The 22,525-nt window shown below is 42.1% G+C and overlaps 1 protein-coding gene across 1 annotated transcript; it reads right to left on the reverse strand.

The window, feature by feature from the left end:
• Positions 1 to 19,002: 19,002 nt before the first annotated feature.
• Positions 19,003 to 22,291, reverse strand: LOC127308681 (rac-like GTP-binding protein 6). The gene is made up of 7 exons (XM_051339576.2): positions 22,025 to 22,291; positions 20,904 to 20,991; positions 20,699 to 20,808; positions 20,176 to 20,239; positions 19,776 to 19,840; positions 19,578 to 19,643; positions 19,003 to 19,489 (listed from the first exon to the last, which is right to left on the reverse strand). The coding sequence occupies exons 1-7, from the start codon at positions 22,121 to 22,123 to the stop codon at positions 19,388 to 19,390; spliced, it is 594 nt and encodes a 197-aa protein (XP_051195536.1). The 5' UTR covers positions 22,124 to 22,291; the 3' UTR covers positions 19,003 to 19,387.
• Between the last annotated feature and the right edge of the window lie 234 nt (positions 22,292 to 22,525).

Here is a 22,525-nt window from a genome sequence, read left to right on the forward strand (position 1 = left end):
CTTGTTGCTCTGCAAAAACGTATGGTTTCCAGTTTCGCTAGCCCTCGCTGCCAGACCGTCACGACCATATCGTACCATCCCATGCATCGCTCGGCCGACCCGATGTTGTTGAGCCTCATCAATCAGTTCCTCATTGATGTTGTGTTCTAAATTGTAAGCCTTTATCTGTACTTCGAAACAAACATGGGTTTTGATCATTTTTCAGTCTTAACTAGAAATTGCAGGATTGTTCTTGAGAAAATGATCATGTTACTTACTTATATATCTGGAAAATATATAGCTCAACTTGAGGCATTGTCAGTGATTCGAGGGCAAAATTGATCCCTACGATCACTACTCCGCAATTATCTCTGCATGTGTGAGGAAAAATGTCATATTTCTGCATTAATGTGCAAAGCAAAATCAACTAAAAAGTTCAGAGACGGAGCCCATTACAAAAAGAGTGAGGGCGGAACAAAGGTGTTGCCTGGTACCGAGTTATGTTCGCAAATATCTTAAAAATATAAGCCACTCTTGATTTTTTTCTTCAATACACAAATCTATTCATATTTTTACTAATGATATGTTATAATATACATTTAGTACTCCCCAAGACAAGTACTCCCTTTTATTAGGCCGGAGGGCCATTTTCTTGGTACCAAGAAAAACCTCGAGATTGTTCCAACTGCCTCTCTCCTAAGTTTTCTTTCATTATGTTTTCCTTTTCTCTCACACCGTTAAACAAATGAATAGAACATTGCCATATATACATGCCTGATGTTTATATCTTGGTGTGTAAAATTTGTTAGATTCCTTCATTGAAGATCATGCAAATTAAAAAATGTTCCTTGCATTTTGGGACAGATGAACTAGATCGGACGGTGAGGAAGAGAAAGTGTTGGGGCGACGCCACTGCCATAAAGGCATCAGAGGAGAGGAGGTGACGTGTTGGAGGTTTCCGTGGCTGCTGCTGATTCAACCACGGCGAGGAATACCAAGAAAATAATGAAATTCCTTTGCACCAACCAGTTCAGGATCCGCGAACATGACTATGGCTCCTCACACTCCGGCACCTCCGCCTTCTCCGAACAGGTCCTCGTGCCAGGGCGGCAGGGTATGTTTGAGCTCATCCTCCCTCCTCCTCTAACTCGATCGGTTCTCTCTATTTGAGCATTGAAAGATCGAGATGTCGCCTAGAGGGGGGTGAATAGGCAATTAAAAACTCTTACGAATTTGTCTTGTAAGAATGCGGAATTAAACTAACGTTTAGTTTACAAGCACAAACCCAAAATATGCTAAGCTCAACTAAGTGTAACAATAGCAACTAGAGCTAAGCAATATAGGCACAAGATATATGTAGTACAAGTGATAGCAAGATATATGTACTTCAAGCACGATGGCTATCACAAGGAAGGAGAGCTCGGGTGTAGAAATAACCGAGGCACGCGGAGACGAGGATGTATTCCCGTATTCCCTTCCTTTGCAAGAAGGTACGTCACGTTTGGAGGAGTGGAGGTCCCACGAAGGATTCCCCGCGCCACGAAGGCTCACCCTATTCTCTGAACCACACCCACGAAGGATAATGGCCCTTTCCTTATGGATAGCTTTTCCTCCGCTCCGGAGATGGCAAGCTCCACAACCACTTCACAAGCTCCACGAAGGAGAAGCCCGGGCCCCTTCAAAATCTTCCACGAAGAGATCACCGGGACACCAACCAAGCCAACTAGGAGGTTTCCCTCCAAGAGTAACAAGCTCACGGTCTCTCACTCGAACTAATTGTGGTGGAGAGCTCAACACTATGCAATGATGCAAAGCAAGAACACTAGAGGTGTTCAAGTCCTTCACACTCAAATCTCATCCAAACAACAAATGCTAGGATGAGATTGGAGAGGAAGAACAATGGGGAAAGTCAACAAAAGACTCCAAGATCTAGATCCCAAGAGTTCCCCTCACTTAGAGGAGAAATTGATTGGTGGAAGTGTAGATCTAGATCTCCTCTCTTAGATCCCTCAAGAATGAGCAAGAATCATGGGGGAGACAAGAGAGAGAGCAAGTTCTTCAAAGGCAACAATGGAGGAAAGAGAATGGGAAGAACTAACTTGCTCAAGGTGGAAGAAGGGCTATTTATAGCTAGGGAGCAAATAAAATCGTTGGGGGAAAAAGACAGGAAAACTCACAGTAAAAATGGGCAGAAAAACGCCCCAGGCCGGCGGCCCAGCCGGCTGACCGGATGCTGGGCTCAGGAGGCCGGCCAGCCATCCAGCCCAGCCGGGCCACCGACCGGGCGAGGCTGCGCACCGCGCTGTGCGGCAGAAAGGCTTGGGCGGCGCAGGCGCGTGGGCTGCGCAGGCCGCGTGGGCCGCGTGGAGGAGAGGCCGTGGAGGTGCCCGGTTGGGGCGGGGAGCGCCGGGTGGGCCAGCGGCTGCCGGGCCCTGGGCCGGACCAGGCCGGGGCAGCCTCAGTAAGGCGCCCGGCTGGCATTAGCGCCCGGGCCGACCTTGGCCGGGTGGGCCGGCGTGCGGGCCGGTCGGGCCGGTCGGTCGACCGGCAGCCCTCCCCTTTTTCCTTTTCTTTTTATTCTTTTATTTTGCTTTCACCTTTTCTTTAATAACTAATGCTCCCGAACTCCGATTGATATGAAACCAATTTTGTTAGAAAGATAACGACGAATAGAAAACCTCACCAATTTTGTTGGAAATATGGAGACTCCTCACAGAACATTTTAGATGATTTTAGAGAGGGAGTCTCCCACCGTCAAGAAACGGTGAAGACATCCAAACTCGAAAAATGCAATAGAAGATGCGTGCGGATTCCGTTTTCGATGAACTTGGGCTTGTTGTAAAGCTAGCAACAAGCTCAAGAACCTCACACAGAGAAACACCAAGAAGCAATAAGGATATGCAAAGTATGCAAAGGATTGAACTCCCTAAGACGATGTGATCAAGTTACTCAACCGAAAGCCCCTCTTAATAGTGCGGCTATCTATCCTATAATCCGGTCTCCCATCAACCACCTTGAGACCGGTAAAAGGAAAACCTAGCAAGGCCATTGATATGTCTCAAACGTATCTATAATTTCTGATGTTCCATGCTAGTTTTATAATAATACCTACATGTTTTGCTCACACTTTATAATGATTTTATGCATTTTCCGGAACTAACCTATTAACAAGATGCCGAAGTGCCAGTCCTGTTTTCTATTGTTTTTGGTTCCAGAAAGGCTGTTCGGGCAATATTCTCGGAATTGGATGAAACAAAAGCCCACGATCTTATTTCCCCCGGAATGTTCCAGGACACCGAAGGAGAGCCGGAGGGGGGCCAAGGGGGACCCACACCATAGGGGGCGCAGGTCCCACCCTGGCCGCTCCGCCATGTGGTGAGGGAGCCCTGGTGCCCCTCCGACTCCACCTCTTCGCCAATATTATCCCTCGTGACCTAAAAACCCGATACCAATTGACGAAACTCCAGAAAGACTCCAGGGACGCTGCCGCCATCGCGAAACTCCGTTTCGGGGGACAGAAGTCTCTGTTCCGGCACGCCGCCGGGACGGGGAATTGCCCCCGGAGTCATCTCCATCGACACCAATGTCATCTTCATCGCCGTTGTTGTCTCCCATGATGAGGAGGGAGTAGTTCTCCCCCGAGGCTGAGGGCTCTAACGGTAGCTATGTGGTTCATCTCTCTCTCATGGTGTGATCTTTATGTGATCATGAGCTTGGTATCACTATTAATCCATGTGCTACTCTAGTGATGTTATTAAAGTAGTCTATTCCTCCTCCATGATGTAATGTTGACAGTGTGTGCATCATGTAGTACTTGGCGTAGGTTATGATTGTAATCTCTTGTAGATTATGAAGTTAACTATTACTATGATAGTATTGATGCGATCTATTCCCCCTTTCATAGCTATTGTTGACATTGTGTATGCTATGTTATTACTCGGTCTAAATTGCAACGGTCTATTATGCACTCTAGAGGTTACTTTAATATGAACTTCGGATGTTGTGGAGCTTGTTTACTCCGGCTTGAGGTGTGCTTTTATAGCCCTACACAATGAATGGTGTTTGTTATCCAACAAGAGAGTGTGATAAAGTAGCACAAGTGAAGAGAAGTTATTTATTCATGTGATCATTGTTGAGGGTGTCCACTAGTGAAAGTATGATCCCTAGGCCTTGTTTCCAAATATCGAATCACCGTTTATTTACTGTTCTACTGCATGTTTACTTGCTGCCATATTTATTTTAGATTTTTATTACCACTCATATTCATCCATATCATTTGCATCTTACTATCTCTTCGCCGAATTAGTGCACCTATACATCTGACAAGTGTATTAGGTGTGTTGGGGACACAAGAGACTTCTTGTATCTTAATTGCAGGGTTGCTTGAGAGGGATATCTTTGACCTCTACCTCCCTGAGTTCGATAAACCTTGGGTGATTCACTTAAGGGAAACTTGCTGCTGTTCTACAAACCTCTGCTCTTGGAGGCCCAACACTGTCTACAGGAATAGAAGCGTGCGTAGACATCAAACTATTTTCTGGCGCCGTTGCCGGGGAGGTAAGGTAAAAGGTATTCACATCCTCTGACTACTAAGCTATTTCCTAGCACTGTTGCCGGTGTGTGAGTGCTCGAAGCTATTTCCTTTAGATCCTGCAATTGCATCTTTTTTTTCTTGTTTTTATTTCACTAGTTAGGCTTAATGGAAAACAACAACAAAAATTAGAGATCTTTATGAAATTTATATTGAATTAGGACATGATGTGTTTGAAGAGAAAATTAAAAAACCTATGGAACTTTATATGCATGCTAATGGCAATGTTATTAGTATGAATGCTTTGAACACCATTGTTGCTAATGCTATGGAAAATTCTAAGCTTGGGGAAGCTGGTTTTGATGAGCATGATATTTTTAGTCCCCCAAGCATGGAGGAGAAAATTTACTTTGATGATATTTTACCTCCCATTTATGATGATTATAATGATAGTGGTATTTTGGTGCCACCTACTATGGAGGATAAAGTTTATTATGATTATACTATGCCTCCTATATTTGATGATTATGGTGATGAGAATAATAATGATAGCTACTTTGTTGAATTTGCTCCCACTACAATTAATAAGAATGACTATGCTTATGTTGGGAGTAGTAATTATTTTATGCATGAGACTCATGATAATAATGCTTTATGTGATAGTTATATTGTTGAGTTTGTTCATGATCCTACTGAAAGTTATTATGAGAGAGGTAAACATGGTTATATGCATCTTAATAATATTAAGTTTCCCCTCTTTATTGTGAGAATCTTGAAGTCGCGCTTGTATTGCCTTCCTATGCTTGTTGCGTTATGCTTACATGATTTGTTTATTTACAAGATTCCTTTTCATAAGAAGTGGGTTAGACTTAAATTTGTTTCATACTTGCTTTTTGATGCTTTCTTTGCTTCAACTCTTATTTCTTGTGAGAGCATCATTAAAATTGCTGAGCCCATCTTAATGGCTATTAATACGCGTACAGCACGCGTCCGTTGGGAACCCCAAGAGGAAGGTGTGATGCGTACAGCGGCAAGTTTTCCCTCAGTATGAAACCAAGGTTTATCGAACCAGTAGGAGCCAAGAAGCACGTTGAAGGTTGATGGCGGCGAGATGTAGTGCGGCGCAACACCAGGGATTCCGGCGCCAACGTGGAACCTGCACAACACAAACCAAGTACTTTGCCCCAACGAAACAGCGAGGTTGTCAATCTCACCGGCTTGTTGTAACAAATGATTAGATGTATAGTGTGGATGATGATTGTTTGCAGAAAACAGTAGAACAGTATTGCAGTAGATTGTATTTCAGTAAAGAGAATTGGACCGGGGTCCACAGTTCACTAGAGGTGTCTCTCCCATAAGATAAACAACATGTTGGGTGAACAAATTACAGTTGGGCAATTGACAAATAAAGAGGGCATGACCATGCACATACATATTATGATGAGTATTGTGAGATTTAATTGGGCATTACGACAAAGTACATAGACCGCTATCCAGCATGCATCTATGCCTAAAAAGTCCACCTTCAGGTTATCATCCGAACCCCCTCCAGTATTAAGTTGCTAACAACAGACAATTGCATTAAGTATTGTGCGTAATGTAATCAGTAACTACATCCTCGAACATAACACCAATGTTTATCCCTAGTGGCAACAGCACATCCATAATCTTAGAGATTTCTGTCACTTCCCCAGATTCACGGAGACATGAACCCACTATCGAGCATAAATACTCCCTCTTGGAGTTACAAGCATCTACTTGGCCAGAGCATCTACTAGTAACGGAGAGCATGCAAGATCATAAACAACACATAGATATAACTTTGATAATCAACATAACAAGTATTCTCTATTCATCGGATCCCAACAAACGCAACATATAGAATTACAGATAGATGATCTTGATCATGTTCAGCAGCTCACAAGACCCGACAATTAAGCACAATGGGGAGAAGACAACCATCTAGCTACTGCTATGGACCCATAGTCCAGGGGTAGACTACTCACACATCACTCCGGAGGCGACCATGGTGGCGTAGGGTCCTCCGGGAGATGATTCCCCTCTCCGGCAGGGTGCCGGAGGCGATCTCCTGAATCCCCCGAGATGGGATTGGCGGCGGCGGCGTCTCAGTAAGGTTTTCCGTATCGTGGCTCTCGGTACTGGGGGTTTCGCGACGGAGGCTATTTGTAGGCGGAAGGGCAGGTCAGGGGGCCACACGAGGGGCCCACACTATAGGTCGGCGCGGCCAGGGCTTGGGCCGCGCCGCCCTGTGGTTTGGCCACCTCGTGGCCCCACTTCATCTCCTCTTCGGTCTTCTGGAAGCTTCGTGGCAAAATAGGACCCTGGGCGTTGATTTCGTCCAATTCCGAGAATATTTCTTTACTAGGATTTCTGAAACCAAAAACAGCAGAAACAAAGAATCGGCACTTCGGCATCTTGTTAATAGGTTAGTTCCAGAAAATGCACGAATATGACATAAAGTGTGCATAAAACATGTAGATAACATCAATAATGTGGCATGGAACATAAGAAATTATCGATACGTCGGAGACGTATCAGCATCCCCAAGCTTAGTTCCTGCTCGTCCCGAGCAGGTAAACGATAAACAAAGATAATTTCTGGAGTGACATGCCATCATAACCTTGATCATACTATTTGTAAAGCATATGTAGTGAATGCAGCGATCAAAACAATGTATATGACATGAGTAAACAAGTGAATCATATAGCAAAGACTTTTCATGAATAGTACTTCAAGACAAGCATCAATAAGTCTTGCATAAGAGTTAACTCATAAAGCAATAATTCATAGTAAAAGCATTGAAGCAACACAAAGGAAGATTAAGTTTCAGCGGTTGCTTTCAACTTGTAACATGTATATCTCATGGATATTGTCAACATAGAGTAATATAACAAGTGCAATATGCAAGTATGTAGGAATCAATGCACAGTTCACACAAGTGTTTACTTCTTGAGATGGAGAGAGATAGGTGAACTGACTCAACAATAAAAGTAAAAGAATGGTCCTTCAAAGAGGAAAAGCATCGATTGCTATATTTGTGCTAGAGCTTTGATTTTGAAAACATATAGAGAGCAATAAAAGTAAAATTTTGAGCGGTGTTTGTTGTTGTCAACGAATGGTAGTGGGCACTCTAACCCCCTTGCCAGACAAACCTTCAAAGAGCGGCTCCCATTTTATTTTATTTTTGTGTGGCACTCCTTCCAACCTTTCTTTCACAAACCATGGCTAACCGAATCCTTCGGGTGCCTGCCAACAATCTCATACCATGAAGGAGTGCCTTTTTATTTTTAGTTTTATTATGATGACACTCCTCCCCACCTTTGCTTTCACAAGCCATGGCTAACCGAATCCTTCGGGTGCCGTCCAACAATCACATACCATGGAGGAGTGTCTATTTTTGTTAATTAATTTGGGACTGGGAATCCCATTGCCAGCTCTTTTTGCAAAATTATTGGATAAGCGGATGAAGCCACTAGTCCATTGGTGAAAGTTGCCCAACAAGATTGAAAGATAAACACCACATACTTCCTCATGAGCTATAAAACATTGACACAAATCAGAGGTAATAAATTTTGAATTGTTTAAAGGTAGCACTCAAGCAATATACTTTGGAATGGCGTAGAAATACCATGTAGTAGGTAGGTATGGTGGACACAAATGGCATAGTGGTTGGCTCAAGGGTTTTGGATGCATGAGAAGTATTCCCTCTCGATACAAGGCTTAGGCTAGCAAGGTTGTTTGAAACAAACACAAGGATGAACCGGTGCAGCAAAACTCACATAAAAGACATATTGAAAGCATTATAAGACTCTACACCGTCTTCCTTGTTGTTCAAACTTAATACTAGAAATTATCTAGACCTTAGAGAAACCAAATATGCAAACCAAATTTTAGCATGCTCTATGTATTTCTTCATTAATGGGTGCAAAGTATATGATGCAAGAGCTTAAACATGAGCACAACAATTGCCAAGTATCACATTATCCAAGACATTTTAGCAAGTTACTACATGTATCATTTTCCAATTCCAACCATATAACAATTTAACGAAGAAGAAACTTCGCCATGAATACTATGAGTAGAGCCTAAGGACATACTTGTCCATATGCTACATCGGAGCGTGTCTCTCTCCCATACAGTGAATGCTAGGATCCATTTTATTCAAACAAAACAAAAACAAAAACAAACCGACGCTCCAAGCAAAGCACATAAGCTGTGATGGAATAAAAATATAGTTTCAGGGGAGGAACCTGATAATGTTGTCGATGAAGAAGGGGATGCCTTGGGCATCCCCAAGTTTAGACGCTTGAGTCTTCTTGATATATGCAGGGATGAACCACCGGGGCATCCCCAAGCTTAGAGCTTTCACTCTCCTTGATCATGTTGTATCATCTCCCTCTCTTGATCCTTGAAAACTTCCTCCACACCAAACTTAGAACAACTCATTAGAGGGTTAGCGCACAATTAAAATATACATGTTCAGAGGTGACATAATCATTCTTAACACTTCTGGATATTGCACAAAGCTACTGAAAGTCAATGGAATCCAAAAATCCATCGAACATAACAAAACAGGCAATGCGAAATAAAAGGCAGAATCTGTCAAAATAGAACAGTTCGTATTGACGAATTTTATCGAGGCACCAGACTTGCTCAAATGAAAATGCTCAAATTGAATGAAAGCTGCGTACATATCTGAGGATCACTCACGTAAATTGGAATAATTTTCTGAGTTACCTACAGAGAATTTTGCCCAGATTCGTGACAGCAAAGAAATCTGTTTCTGCGCAGTAATCCAAATCTAGTATGAACTTTACTATCAACGACTTTACTTGGCACAACAAAACACTAAACTAAGATAAGGAGAGGTTGCTACAGTAGTAAACAACTTCCAAGACACAAAATAAAAACAAAGTACTGTAGTAAAAAAAACATGGGTTGTCTCCCATAAGCGCTTTTCTTTAACGCCTTTCAGCTAGGCGCAGAAAGTGTGTATCAAGTATTATCAAAGGGTGGTGCACCTACAGCGGGGTTTGGAGTTTTCTCAACTGTGCATTTTATCTTTTCTATGTGAGTTTCAGAGGCTCCCTTTTCATTAGTCTTAGGTTTGCTACTCTCATCAAACAAATCTTCAGGAACAATCCAGTCAAAATTCTTTTCTAGTGCCTCGCACATTCCCAAGAGCTTGCAAGGTATTGATGTTTTAATATCCCCCTCATAATTAACTTCATTAGTGTACTTTTGTCTATCTTTTTCCATCTTCTCAAGGGTACTGGCAAAGTTGGTATAAGAGCCTATAATATTATATTTAGTGAAGACTTTTCTAGCTTCTCTTGCTATTCCCCCAAATTCTTTAAGAAGGGTTTCTAATACAAAATCTTTCTTTTCTCCTTCTTCCATATCACTGAGTGTAAGAAACATATGTTGAATTACAGGATTAAGATTAACAAATCTAGCTTCTAACGCGTGTACTAAAGAAGCACCAGCAATTTCATAAGTAGGAGCAAGTTCTACCAAGTGTCTATCTTCAAAATCTTCAACCGTACTAATATGAGTGAAAAAATCTTCTATATTATCTTTCCCAAGGATAGACCCTCTGCCCACCGGTACATCTTTAAGAACAAACTTAGGAGGAAACATGATGATACAAGTAACTAATTTTTTTGTGTTTTTGATATAGAGTGCAAGACAGTAAATAAAGTAAACTAAAGTAAATGCAAGTAACTAATTTTTGTGTGTTTTTGATATAGCAAACAAGATAGCAAGTAAAGTAAAACTAGCAACTAATTTTTTTTGTATTTTGATTTAGTGCAGCAAACAAAGTAGTAAATAAAACTAAGCAAGACAAAAACAAAGTAAAGAGATTGGGATGTGGAGACTCCCCTTGCAGCGTGTCTTGATCTCCCCGGCAACGGCGCCAGAAAGTCGCTTGATACGCGTACAACACGCGTCCGTTGGGAACCCCAAGAGGAAGGTGTGATGCGTACAGCGGCAAGTTTTCCCTCAGTATGAAACCAAGGTTTATCGAACCAGTAGGAGCCAAGAAGCACGTTGAAGGTTGATGGCGGTGAGATGTAGTGCGGCGCAACACCAGGGATTCCGGCGCCAACGTGGAACCTGCACAACACAAACCAAGTACTTTGCCCCAACGAAATGGAGGTTGTCAATCTCACCGGCTTGCTGTAACAAAGGATTAGATGTATAGTGTGGATGATGATTGTTTGCAGAAAACAAGAGAACAGTATTGGCAAGAGATTGTATTTCAGTAAAGAGAATTGGACCGGGGTCCACAGTTCACTAGAGGTGTCTCTCCCATAAGATAAACAGCATGTTGGGTGAACAAATTACAGTTGGGCAATTGACAAATAAAGAGGACATGACCATGAACATACATATTATGATGAGTATTGTGAGATTTAATTGGGCATTACGACAAAGTACATAGATCGCTATCCAGCATGCATCTATGCCTAAAAAGTCCACCTTCAGGTTATCATCCGAACCCCCTCCAGTATTAAGTTGCTAACAACAGACAATTGCATTAAGTATTGTGCGTAATGTAATCGGTAACTACATCCTCGAACATAGCACCAATGTTTTATCCCTAGTGGCAACAGACATCCATGATCTTAGAGATTTGTCACTTCCCGCATTCACGGAGACATGAACCTACTATCGAGCATAAATACTCCCTCTTGGAGTTACAAGCATCTACTTGGCCAGAGCATCTACTAGTAACGGAGAGCATGCAAGATCATAAACAACACATAGATATAACTTTGATAAGCAACATAACAAGTATTCTCTATTCATCGGATCCCAACAAACGCAACATATAGAATTACAGATAAATGATCTTGATCATGTTCAGCAGCTCACAAGACCCGACAATTAAGCACAATGGGGAGAAGACAACCATCTAGCTACTGCTATGGACCCATAGTCCAGGGGTAGACTACTCACACATCACTCCGGAGGCGACCATGGCGGCGTAGAGTCCTCCGGGAGATGATTCCCCTCTCCGGCAGGGTGCCGGAGGCGATCTCCTGAATCCCCCGAGATGGGATTGGCGGCGGCGGCGTCTCAGTAAGGTTTTCCGTATCGTGGCTCTCGGTACTGGAGGTTTCGCGACGAAGGCTATTTGTAGGCGGAAGGGCAGGTCAGGGGGCCACACGAGGGGCCCACACTATAGGTCGGCGCGGCCAGGGCTTGGGCCGCGCCGCCCTATGGTTTGGCCACCTCGTGGCCCCACTTCGTCTCCTCTTCGGTCTTCTGGAAGCTTCGTGGCAAAATAGGACCCTGGGCGTTGATTTCGTCCAATTCCGAGAATATTTCTTTACTAGGATTTCTGAAACCAAAAACAGTAAAACAAAGAATCGGCACTTCGGCATCTTGTTAATAGGTTAGTTCCAGAAAATGCACGAATATGACATAAAGTGTGCATAAAACATGTAGATAACATCAATAATGTGGCATGGAACATAAGAAATTATCGATACGTCGGAGACGTATCAGCTATAAAGAAAGCACTTCTTGGGAGATAACCCATATTTTTATTTTTGCTACTATTTTGTTGTGTCTTGGAAGTTGTTACTACTGTAGCAACCTCTCCTTATCTTTATTTTATTGCAATGTTGTGCCAAGTAAAGTCTCTAATAAAAGGTTGATGCTAGATTTGGATTTCTGCGCAGAAACAGATTTCTATCTGTCTCGAATTTGAGCAGGGCTCTCTGTAGGAAACTCAGAAAAATCTGCCAATTTTCATGCGTGTTCCACAGATATGTACGCAACTTTCATTAGTTTTGAGTTTTCTGATTTGAGCAACGGAAGTACCTCTAAAAAATTCGTCTTTACTGGCTGTTCTGTTTTGACAGATTCTGTCTCTGTTTTGCATTGTCTCTTGTGGACTTTAAGCAAGGCTTTCTAGAGTTGGAGGGCTGTAGCTAATGTTTTATTGAGTTCTTGCAATGTGTCACTACAGGACCAAAGTGGATTAAAGTTTTTTGAGTACTAACCCCTCTAATGAAGTTTATGAGAAGTTCGGTGTGGAGGAAGTTTTCAAGGGTCAAGAGAGGAGGATGATACAATATGATCAAGAAGAGTGAAAAGTCTAAGCTTGGGGATGCCCCCGTGGTTCATCCCTGCATATTTCAAGAAGACTCAAGCATCTAAGCTTGGGGATGCCCAAGGCATCCCCTTCTTCATCGACAACTTATCAGGTCACCTCTAGTGAAACTATATTTTTATTCTGTCACATCTTATGCGCTTTACTTGGAGCGTCTGTATGTTTTTATTTTTGTTTTTGTTTGAATAAAATCGGATCCTAGCATTCTTTGTTTGGGAGAAAGACACGCTCTGCTCGTTCATATGAACACTGGTGTTCTTAGCTTTACTTTTAATGTTCATGGCGAAGGTTGAAAACTGCTTCGTTCATTGTTATTTGGTTGGAAACACAAAATGCTTCATGTGGTAATTGGTATATGGTCTTGAATAATTTGATACTTGGCAATTGTTTTGCTTAAATAGATCATGTTTAAGCTCTTGCATCATGTACTTTGCACCTATTAATGAAGAACTACCATAGAGCTTGTTGAAATTTTGTCTGCATGATTGGTCTCTCTAAAGTCTAGATATTTTCTGGTGAAGTGTTTGAACAACAAGGAAGACAGTGTAGAGTCTTATAATGCTTGCAATATGTTCTTATGTAAGTTTTGTTGTACCGGTTCATACTTGTGTTTGCTTCAAACAACCTTGCTAGCCCAATCCTTGTACTGAGAGGGAATTCTTCTCGTGCATCCAAAACCTTGAACCAAAACCCATGCCATTTGTGTCCACCATACCTACCTACTATGTGGTATTTCTCTGCCATTCCAAAGTAAATTGCTTGCGTGCTACCTTTAAAATTCCATTCTTTGTCTTTGCAATATATAGCTCATGGGAAAATAGCTTAAAAACTATTGTGGTAAAGAATATGTAGCTTATGTATCTTATTTCTTATAAGTTGCTTGTTGAGCGGTAACCATGTTTCTGGGGACGCCATCAACTATTACACCTTTGTTGAATATCATGTGAGTTGCTATGCATGTTCGTCTTGTCTGAAGTAAGGGTGATTTATCATGATTATATGGTTTGAGTATGCATATTGTTAGAGAAGAACATTGGGCCGCTAACCAAAGCCATGTATCATGGTGGAAGTTTCAGTTTGGACATTAATCCTCAATCTCTTATGAGAATATTATATGTTGTTGAATGCTTATGCATTAAAGAGGAGTCCATTATCTGTTTTCTATGTTTTCCTGGTATGGATGTCCTCAAGTTGAGATTTATCAAAAACGAGAAATCAAATGCGATTTATCTTCTTGGACCTTTGTACAGGTGGCATAGAGGTACCCCTTTGTGACACTTGGTTGAAACATATGTAATGCAATGATAATCCATGGAAATCCAAGCTAATTAGGACAAGGTGCGAGCACTATTGGTATTCGATGCATGAGGCTTGCAACTTATAGGATGTCTTATGCATAACACATATGAATTATTACTACCGTTGACAAAATTGTTTCTATGTTTTCAAAATAAATGCTCTAGCACAAAAATAGTAATCCCTGCTTCCCTCTGCGAAGGGCCCTTTCTTTTACCTTATGTTGAGTCAGTTTACCTACTTCTTTCTATCTTAGAAGCAAACACTTGTGTCAACTGTGTGCATTGATTCCTACATACTTGCTTATTTGCATTCATCATATTACTTTGTGTTGACAATTATCCATGAGATATACATGTTGAAGTTGAAAGCAACTGCTGAAACTTATATTTTCCTTTGTGTTGCTTCAAAACTTTCTACTAAGAATTTATTGCTTTATGAGTTAACTCCTATGCAAGACTTATTGATGCTTGTCTTGAAAGTACTATTCATGAAAAGTCTTTGCTATATGATTCAGTAGTTTAATCATTGTCTTTACCATTGCTTCGAATCACTTCATTCATCTCATATGCTTTACAATAGTATTGATCAAGATTATGATAGCATGTCACTTCAGAAATTATCCTTGTTATCGTTTACCTACTCGAGCGCGAGTAGGAACTAAGCTTGGGGATGCTTGATACGTCTCAAACGTATCTATAATTTCTGATGTTCCATGCTAGTTTTATAACAATACTTACATGTTTTGCTCACACTTTATAATGATTTTATGCATTTTCGGGAACTAACCTATTAACAAGATGCTGAAGTGCCAGTTCCTGTTTTCTATTGTTTTTGGTTCCAGAAAGGCTGTTCAGGCAATATTCTCGGAATTGGACGAAACAAAAGCCCACGATCTTATTTTCCCCAGAATGTTCTAGAACACCGAAGGAGAGCCGGAGGGGGGCCAAGGGGGACCCACACCATAGGGGTGCGGGTCCCACCCTGGCCGCGCCGCCATGTGGTGAGGGAGCCCTGGTGCCCCTCCGACTCCGCCTCTTCGCCTATATTATCCCCCGTGACCTAAAAACCCGATACCAATTGACGAAACTCCAGAAAGACTCCAAGAACGCCGCCGCCATCGTGAAACTCCGTTTCGGGGGACAGAAGTCTCTGTTCCGGCACGCCGCCGGGATGGGGAATTGCCCCCGGAGTCATCTCCATCGACACCACCGCCATCTTCATCGCCGTTGTTGTCTCCCATGATGAGGAGGGAGTAGTTCTCCCCCGAGGCTGAGGGCTCTACCGGTAGCTATATGGTTCATCTCTCTCCCATGGTGTAATCTTTATGTGATCATGAGCTTTGTATCACTATTAATCTATGTGCTACTCTAGTGATGTTATTAAAGTAGTCTATTCCTCTTCCATGATGTAATGTTGACAGTGTGTGCATCATGTAGTACTTCGCGTAGGTTATGATTGTAATTTCTTGTAGATTATGAAGTTAACTATTAGTATGATAGTATTGATGCGATCTATTCCCCTTTTCATAGCTATTGTTGACAGTGTGTATGCTATGTTAGTACTCGGTCTAAATTGCAACGGTCTATTATGCACTCTAGAGGTTACTTTAATATGAACTCCGGATGTTGTGGAGCTTGTTTACTCCGGCTTGAGGTGTGCTTTTATAGCCCTAGACAATGAATGGTGTTTGTTATCCAACAAGAGAGTGTGAGAAAGTATCACAAGTGAAGAGAAGTTATTTATTTATGTGATCATTGTGGAGAGTGTCCACTAGTGAAAGTATGACCCCTAGGCCTTGTTTCCAAATATCGAATCACCGTTTATTTACTGTTCTACTGCATGTTTACTTGCTGCCATATTTATTTTAGATTGTTATTACCACTCATATTCATCCATATCATTTGTGTCTTACTATCTCTTCGCCGAACTAGTGCACCTATACATCTGACAAGTGTATTAGGTGTGTTGGAGACACAAGAGACTTCTTGTATCTTAATTGTAGGGTTGCTTGAGAGGGATATCTTTGACCTCTACCTCCCTGAGTTCGATAAACCTTGGGTGATTCACTTAAGGGAAACTTGCTGCTGTTATACAAACCTCTGCTCTTGGAGGCCCAACACTGTCTACAGGAATAGAAGCGTGCGTAGACATCAGCCATACCTTTGCCTTGCGCATCCGGCTTGATCTTGATGATAACTCTTCAAGCTTCACTCAAGCCGGAATGCCTCACTTGATCAATGTTGCTTCGTGAGGACTCACAAATCCTCCCCCATACACTATGATGGGAAAGCCCAATTGATGCACATCTTCACATGTCCATTATCACAAAATGGACGAAAAGCTTCAAGCATGTGATCCACTTGAGATGCTCATCTTGAACTTGCCCAAACCAACCTTGTATCTTCTCATACTCACTTAAGATAGAGCATGGCTAATATTGAGTTCCACATAAGAACTCCATCTTCATTTCTTCTTCTTGATCATATCACATATATATCTTCAAATCGATGATCTTGATACCAATACACAAGGTGTATCTTTATCTTCATGGTATCCATACTTGAATTCAACACATGGAATACAAGAAGTACCTATGGAATATTCCTTCATATAAACTCAATGAAAACATTAGTCCATAGGGGTTGTCATTAATTACCAAAACCACACATAGGGGCAATGTACCCTTACAAGCACACTCGCTCGGTATGTTGCTGGTATTATGCATGCTACAAGTAGTAATTTGGGATTAAGAATTGAACAAGATGCCTAGACAGTAAAATGTGGTAGTACATGATGTAAAATTTGAGTAATCCTAGGGACCAACTTGTGCTATCATCAGAACTAAAATCCTGACAAAACGAGTTAAAACGATGTAGGCTGTAATGAAGGTTTGGCAGGGGAGAATCCATCAGTGATTCAGATTGTTTATGGTACCCCAACAAAAATATCCACTTCTATCAATTCTTTTGTCTCTCCTATGATGCTATACATGTTTCTATATCTTAGTCCGTGCTTAGTCTTAAACCTGAGAACAAGAATAAGACTTGGCAATATGCTCGGTGTATTACCTACTTAAACTCTTCCTTCCATATGTACATACATGAACTATGACTGATGCATATATATACTATTCCTCTTTGAGGAATACCAACCCACAAGGAAGGATTCCATTGTTGTGGAGCAACTCTAATCACTTCTCCATTGTCACGAGGATGGCGTGATCTAAATAGGGAGGAAGGATTCCAAAGAAGCCTTGACTCTATTGTGCATGTTATTTTCAATTGGCCATGTCACATACACTTGAGGTTTCCAGCGCTAATGGAGGCTGCTATGTGAATGCTCCAGGTACAAGCAAGCCACAGCCCGGACACCATTAACTAGATTTTTGGTATGCTTACTTTAATATGATGAATTTCTGGTTGACAACACTTTCCTCTGGTCAAATAAACATATAGTTTGATCCTTGGACTACCAAAGTTTATTTCACAGTTTCCCACGTTCTTAATAAATATGGTAGGAGTACTTCCTCTGTTTCGTTTTAACATGTGTGCACGTTCTTTTCGCCTGGATGAGCTAGATCTTCCCGTGGTAAACGTGGAAGAGAAAGTAGAACAAGAGAGGAAAAGGCTTCAGCGCAGGAAAATGAACAATATATGCAGCTGTGATCCCCTTTTGCTATCTTCGATGACAATGTCGATGAGGTCAACAAATCTATAACTGATTGTAAATGTGCCCATAGAAGAAGAAACTATTAAGAAACCTGAACATGAAGAGGAAGGCACTGCACAAGAATTGCTCTACACATTGAAATGGGAGGAGGTGAGCGATGCCAAGAAAGTGACTCGGTGAGAGAAGTGTACTTTACCATTTTCTGATGTAGACGCTACACTGAAAAAAAATACTTCATGCATGTATATGTAATGATATTGGTGTATCTCGCATTAATATTTTTTTAGAGACATGTTATGGTTAGAATCTTTTATCTATCTCTAAAAATATGAGTAGCTGTAGTATGATTGACTGAGACATGAGGCTAAGGATTACATGATTAAGTTGCTCGATAGAAACACACATGTATATTTTTTTATACCATTGAATTATCTGGTGAATCACGTACATGTCTGATAAAGAAAGAAATTGAGATGCCGTGGCGAAGCACGGGCATTCAACTAGTATTTATAATTGCTGTACTATTTAACCGTGGTGGCTGATGCGTGCTAGCCCGCCTATGCAGGAATTTCCCCTATAAAATAAGTCTGGGACTCTTCCCCATAGTCTCTTTACAAACAATTGTTGTACTATTTGACAAAATATAGTCTAATATATATTTCATCGGCTACAAGTGTGTGCACATTTTCTAACAACTACAAGCATGATAATCAAATAGACTATGCAAAATCAAGAAGAACAAAAAAGATTCTCAATAACACCAAAAGTTACATCAAGAATTTGAAGTCTCTGATTTCGTCATTTGCATCTCAATATTTAGGTGGGACAAATGGAGAGATTTGATAATTTGCCCCAGTTTACTTCGTACCAGAACTGGGCAAATTATCAAAGTGCAAAGTAATTTGAGGAGTATTATCAAAATTACTAGTAGTTAAATGAGGCAAATAAAAGTTTGAGGGAAAATGTGAGACAGCTACATAGTTCGGAGGGAGCTACGGCAGCAAACCAGAATCGATAGCCTGGCAATCTTCTGAACCGATTCCAACAAACACATCACATCCAGAGAAAAACAAGGGCATGTTATTCCTTACTATTTTAAATGTAACTAAATATAATGGTATGTGTAACTGGCAATGATAAATATCTGTTGCAAATATTTTATCGCAGCAGATACCAAACCAATATGATATAATTCACAAACATACCCCGTTGCAAACATGCCCTCCACGATCTGCAATTATATGCAAGTCCTAGCTGTGATACTTGGTATCAGAATGGGCAGGTCAAAACACTGCACATGCTCAACAAAATGCTGGAAACATGACAGCACATCTCAAGGATGCTAGTATCTGGGTGCAAGCATTACCAGGCCACCATAAGAAGGGAAACATAATTTTCCATTGAAGTGAAATAACAACGAAAAAAATAAACTGAGTGCGATTACATCATGTCTCTACTTATGGAACCGAGATAACAACGAGATATTTTTTTACGGGGTCTCAAACAGGGAAAATACCATCTAAGCAAGTTACCTAATTGCCACGACTTGTCAGTCAACACGCGATAATCACAAGGCAGGAAGGAGAAAGTTGAAACAAATGGATCGCTCGATGCCTCGACAAAGAAAGACCTTGCTGCAGCTGCCGGTAGTAACCTAGGGTGGGGGGAGACGACCATGAGTGCTGTTCCGCTGAAGCAAGACGTAACAATAATATAGCATGGCGGCAACTTCGCCCTTGTTCTTTGTCTACCGATTGATTAGATCACAAGATGGAGCAAGCCCCCCTCTGCGCCTTTTTCTTCTTCTTCGCCTTTGGTGGGGCCAGTACCACCTTTATTGCCGCATCAAATACGCCCTTGACATTCTGCAAATCACGAGAACCACAAAGCTATGTCAGCATCCCACATCATAGCCTTGTACACTAACCAAACAAAGTGAGCAGGTAGCAATACTAGTTGAGTCTTCGAGCTGCATTCGATGTAGTATGGGGCGCCTATTAGCTTTTTTAGTTCCTCCCCCTACAAAAATTGGCATGTAAAGAAAGTTACACAAATAGTCCAGGGAAAGAGTGACAAAATAAAGACAAAAGGCAAGTCTTGATGTAATGCTTGGGTAACAAGGAACTACATCACCCCATAAAAAACCCATACCTGAGCAGTAGTGATAGGAACAGCACCAGGATGGTCCACAAAGAACTGCTTGTCATCTCGAAGATCTGCCCAGGGCAAGGTAGAAGGTGAAAAATGGAGGACAACTGGCAATCTAAATAAAGCATCAATGGCTCAACGGTAAGAGCACCAGCACTGAGAACAGCACAACAAAACTGAAAGTGGCAGGACAAAAGAAAAACAAGGATAACAAAACCGCAAACAATTCATTTATGTATACAACAATATTCCCAAGCAGTGGAAATTATTGAGGTTCAAAATGCTTTGGTTAAAAAATATATATAGCATTTATTTTCAATGTACCTAGAACCCCACATCACTTCTATTGTTACACAACAGATGGTCAGATTTTAAATAAAATGCAGAAATGCCACATTCTTACCAAGCTTTGTTCCCACCAGGATAATAGGCACACCTGGTGCATAATGCTTCAGCTCAGGAATCCACTGAAATATAAAAAGAATTCAGACTCAGTAAACAAATAGGTTACATCTGCATATAGCAACTGGCAACTGAAACTGATTTGAGCATATATGCATAACCATAAAAATTATAAGACCAACATAAGTGAAGCCAATGACCAGGGAACATAAATGAGGGATCATCTCCAATGAATAGGAAACTACTGGAAGACCCACATTCAACGGTGCATTTGAACCTGTTCAATAAAAGGTTTTAAAAGCATATCTCCTAGCATGGAATAATTTCTAGCAGAGAAAGACAATGATCCATCCAACATGGTCGACATGCCAGAAGCATGATAATCTTATCAGATAGGCTGCTCATTAAGGCGATTGTAAAGACAGTCCCAAATCAAACTTGCCCACAAAACATCTGGAACTAGCATGATTCAGAGCAAACTTAATTGGTTTGCAGATAAGAAAGATAACAAGGATGAGTCTTGCCTTCTTTGAAACATTCTCATAGCTGGCCTTGCTGATAAGTGAGAAGGCCAGAAGGAAGACATCAGCTCCACGATAACTCAGCGGTCTCAGTCTGTTGTAATCCTCCTGACCTGTTGCAGCCCCAAAGAAAGAACTTTTACAACTGGATACCAGAAACAAGCCAAGCAGACAGAGCAAACATGAGCAAAGTAAGAGAGGCAGTTACCTGCAGTATCCCATAGCCCGAGGTTGACAGTGTTGCCATCAACCACGACATTAGCACTGAAGTTGTCAAACACCGTCGGAACATAGTCCTGCCAAGAGAGAGCAATAAGCAGTAAGACAACAAATCCGTGCAGCCTAATAATTCTTTCTTACAACTTCAAATAAACAGCCACATGGACAACAATGTGTGCAGGCAAATTATTTCTTCCAAGCTCAAACAAAAAAAAAACAGCCACATGGCTGTCGGACGACATCTTAGTAAATTAAATTAGATTGTAAATGTGAGAGCCACTCCTCCTGCAGGCATGCCTGAAGACAAGCACACCAGGATGGCACAGCAGCAGACCCCATGTATGTATTATAGCTGGTGGTCCAATGGATATTCTACTGCTACATGGTGACCATGACTCAGGGCTCCAAGCTGCTAATCTATCTATCCCCAATCAGAAACTCGTGAGTGGAATCTTGCTCTTCTTTTCAAGATTTCTTCTTTCCTCGAGAGAAAGAAAAAAAATCAAGTAGTAGTACATTTGAAAACGAAGCATGCGTGAAAAGGTAGGTGCTGCAATTGGGTGTGGATTTGCGTGAAAGGAACAACGAATGGAACCCACCAACCAACCAACCAACCAACAATACGGGCGTTCGGCGTGAGTGGCGGAGTCTGGAGGGTAGTGCTAAAAAGAAAGGCTGGAAAGCGATCCCCGCCTGTTTGAAACGGATCCGCCGCCCCCACATTTGGGGTGGATGGAGCCAATTTGGCACGAATCTGCAATTTCCCCCCGCAATTCCGCCGGTCCTAGCTGTTAACAGCCAATCACCAGCGAAGAAGTCGCTAAAAATCGCTATTTTTTTTGTTCGCAAATTTGGCCTCCCAGAAAAGATCCCCCATTTCGGTAGTAGCGAAAATTAGGAACCCTAGACAAGAGGGGGGGTCGAAATTGGCGACCGCATTGTCTGAACCGGGGGGCAAATCGAGCGCCCCAAATTCCAGATCAAGAACCAGGCCACCCCAAGTACACATAAAGAAGGAATGAATGAATCCGATTAAACAAAGAAGAAGAGCCTACATTACACAAGAAGATGTAAGAAACAGGAGAGGAGGAGAAGGGGAGGGGTACGCACAGTGGGGAAGGTGTTGGAGGTGTAGGAGATGAGCATGCAGGTCTTGCCGACGGCGCCGTCCCCCACGGTGACGCACTTTATGAACCTGGAGGCGCTCATCCTCCCTGTCTGACTCTGACTGACTGTGTGTGTGTGCCGACGGAAGCAGGGAAGCCTGTCCCCTCCCTTGCTTGTTTTGTTTCCAAGAAGAAGAGGAAGAAGAAGAAGAGGGAGGTGGTTAAGATAGATTTGGGGCCAGAGGAGCGAGGCCGGGCCGGGGTGTGGAGGTTAAGATCGGGAGCGCGGGGGGAGGGGACAAATGGAGGGGAGCGCGGGGGAGGAGGAGGAGAGGGTTGCGGGGGTGCAGCGGGGGAACCGGTCTCCGCAAGCCTCCTCCGCTCGCTTAGCCTGGTCTGGTGGTGGCTGGCGAGGCTTGCTCGAGAGAGGAGGACGGGGGAGAAGAAGAAGAGAGAGAGAGAATGGTGGGTGAGGTGGGGTGGGGTGGGTAAGGTGGAGGTGGGC

The sequence above is a fragment of the Lolium perenne genome, chromosome 6 (assembly GCF_019359855.2).
Source record: "Lolium perenne isolate Kyuss_39 chromosome 6, Kyuss_2.0, whole genome shotgun sequence".
Taxonomy (NCBI): domain Eukaryota; kingdom Viridiplantae; phylum Streptophyta; class Magnoliopsida; order Poales; family Poaceae; genus Lolium; species Lolium perenne.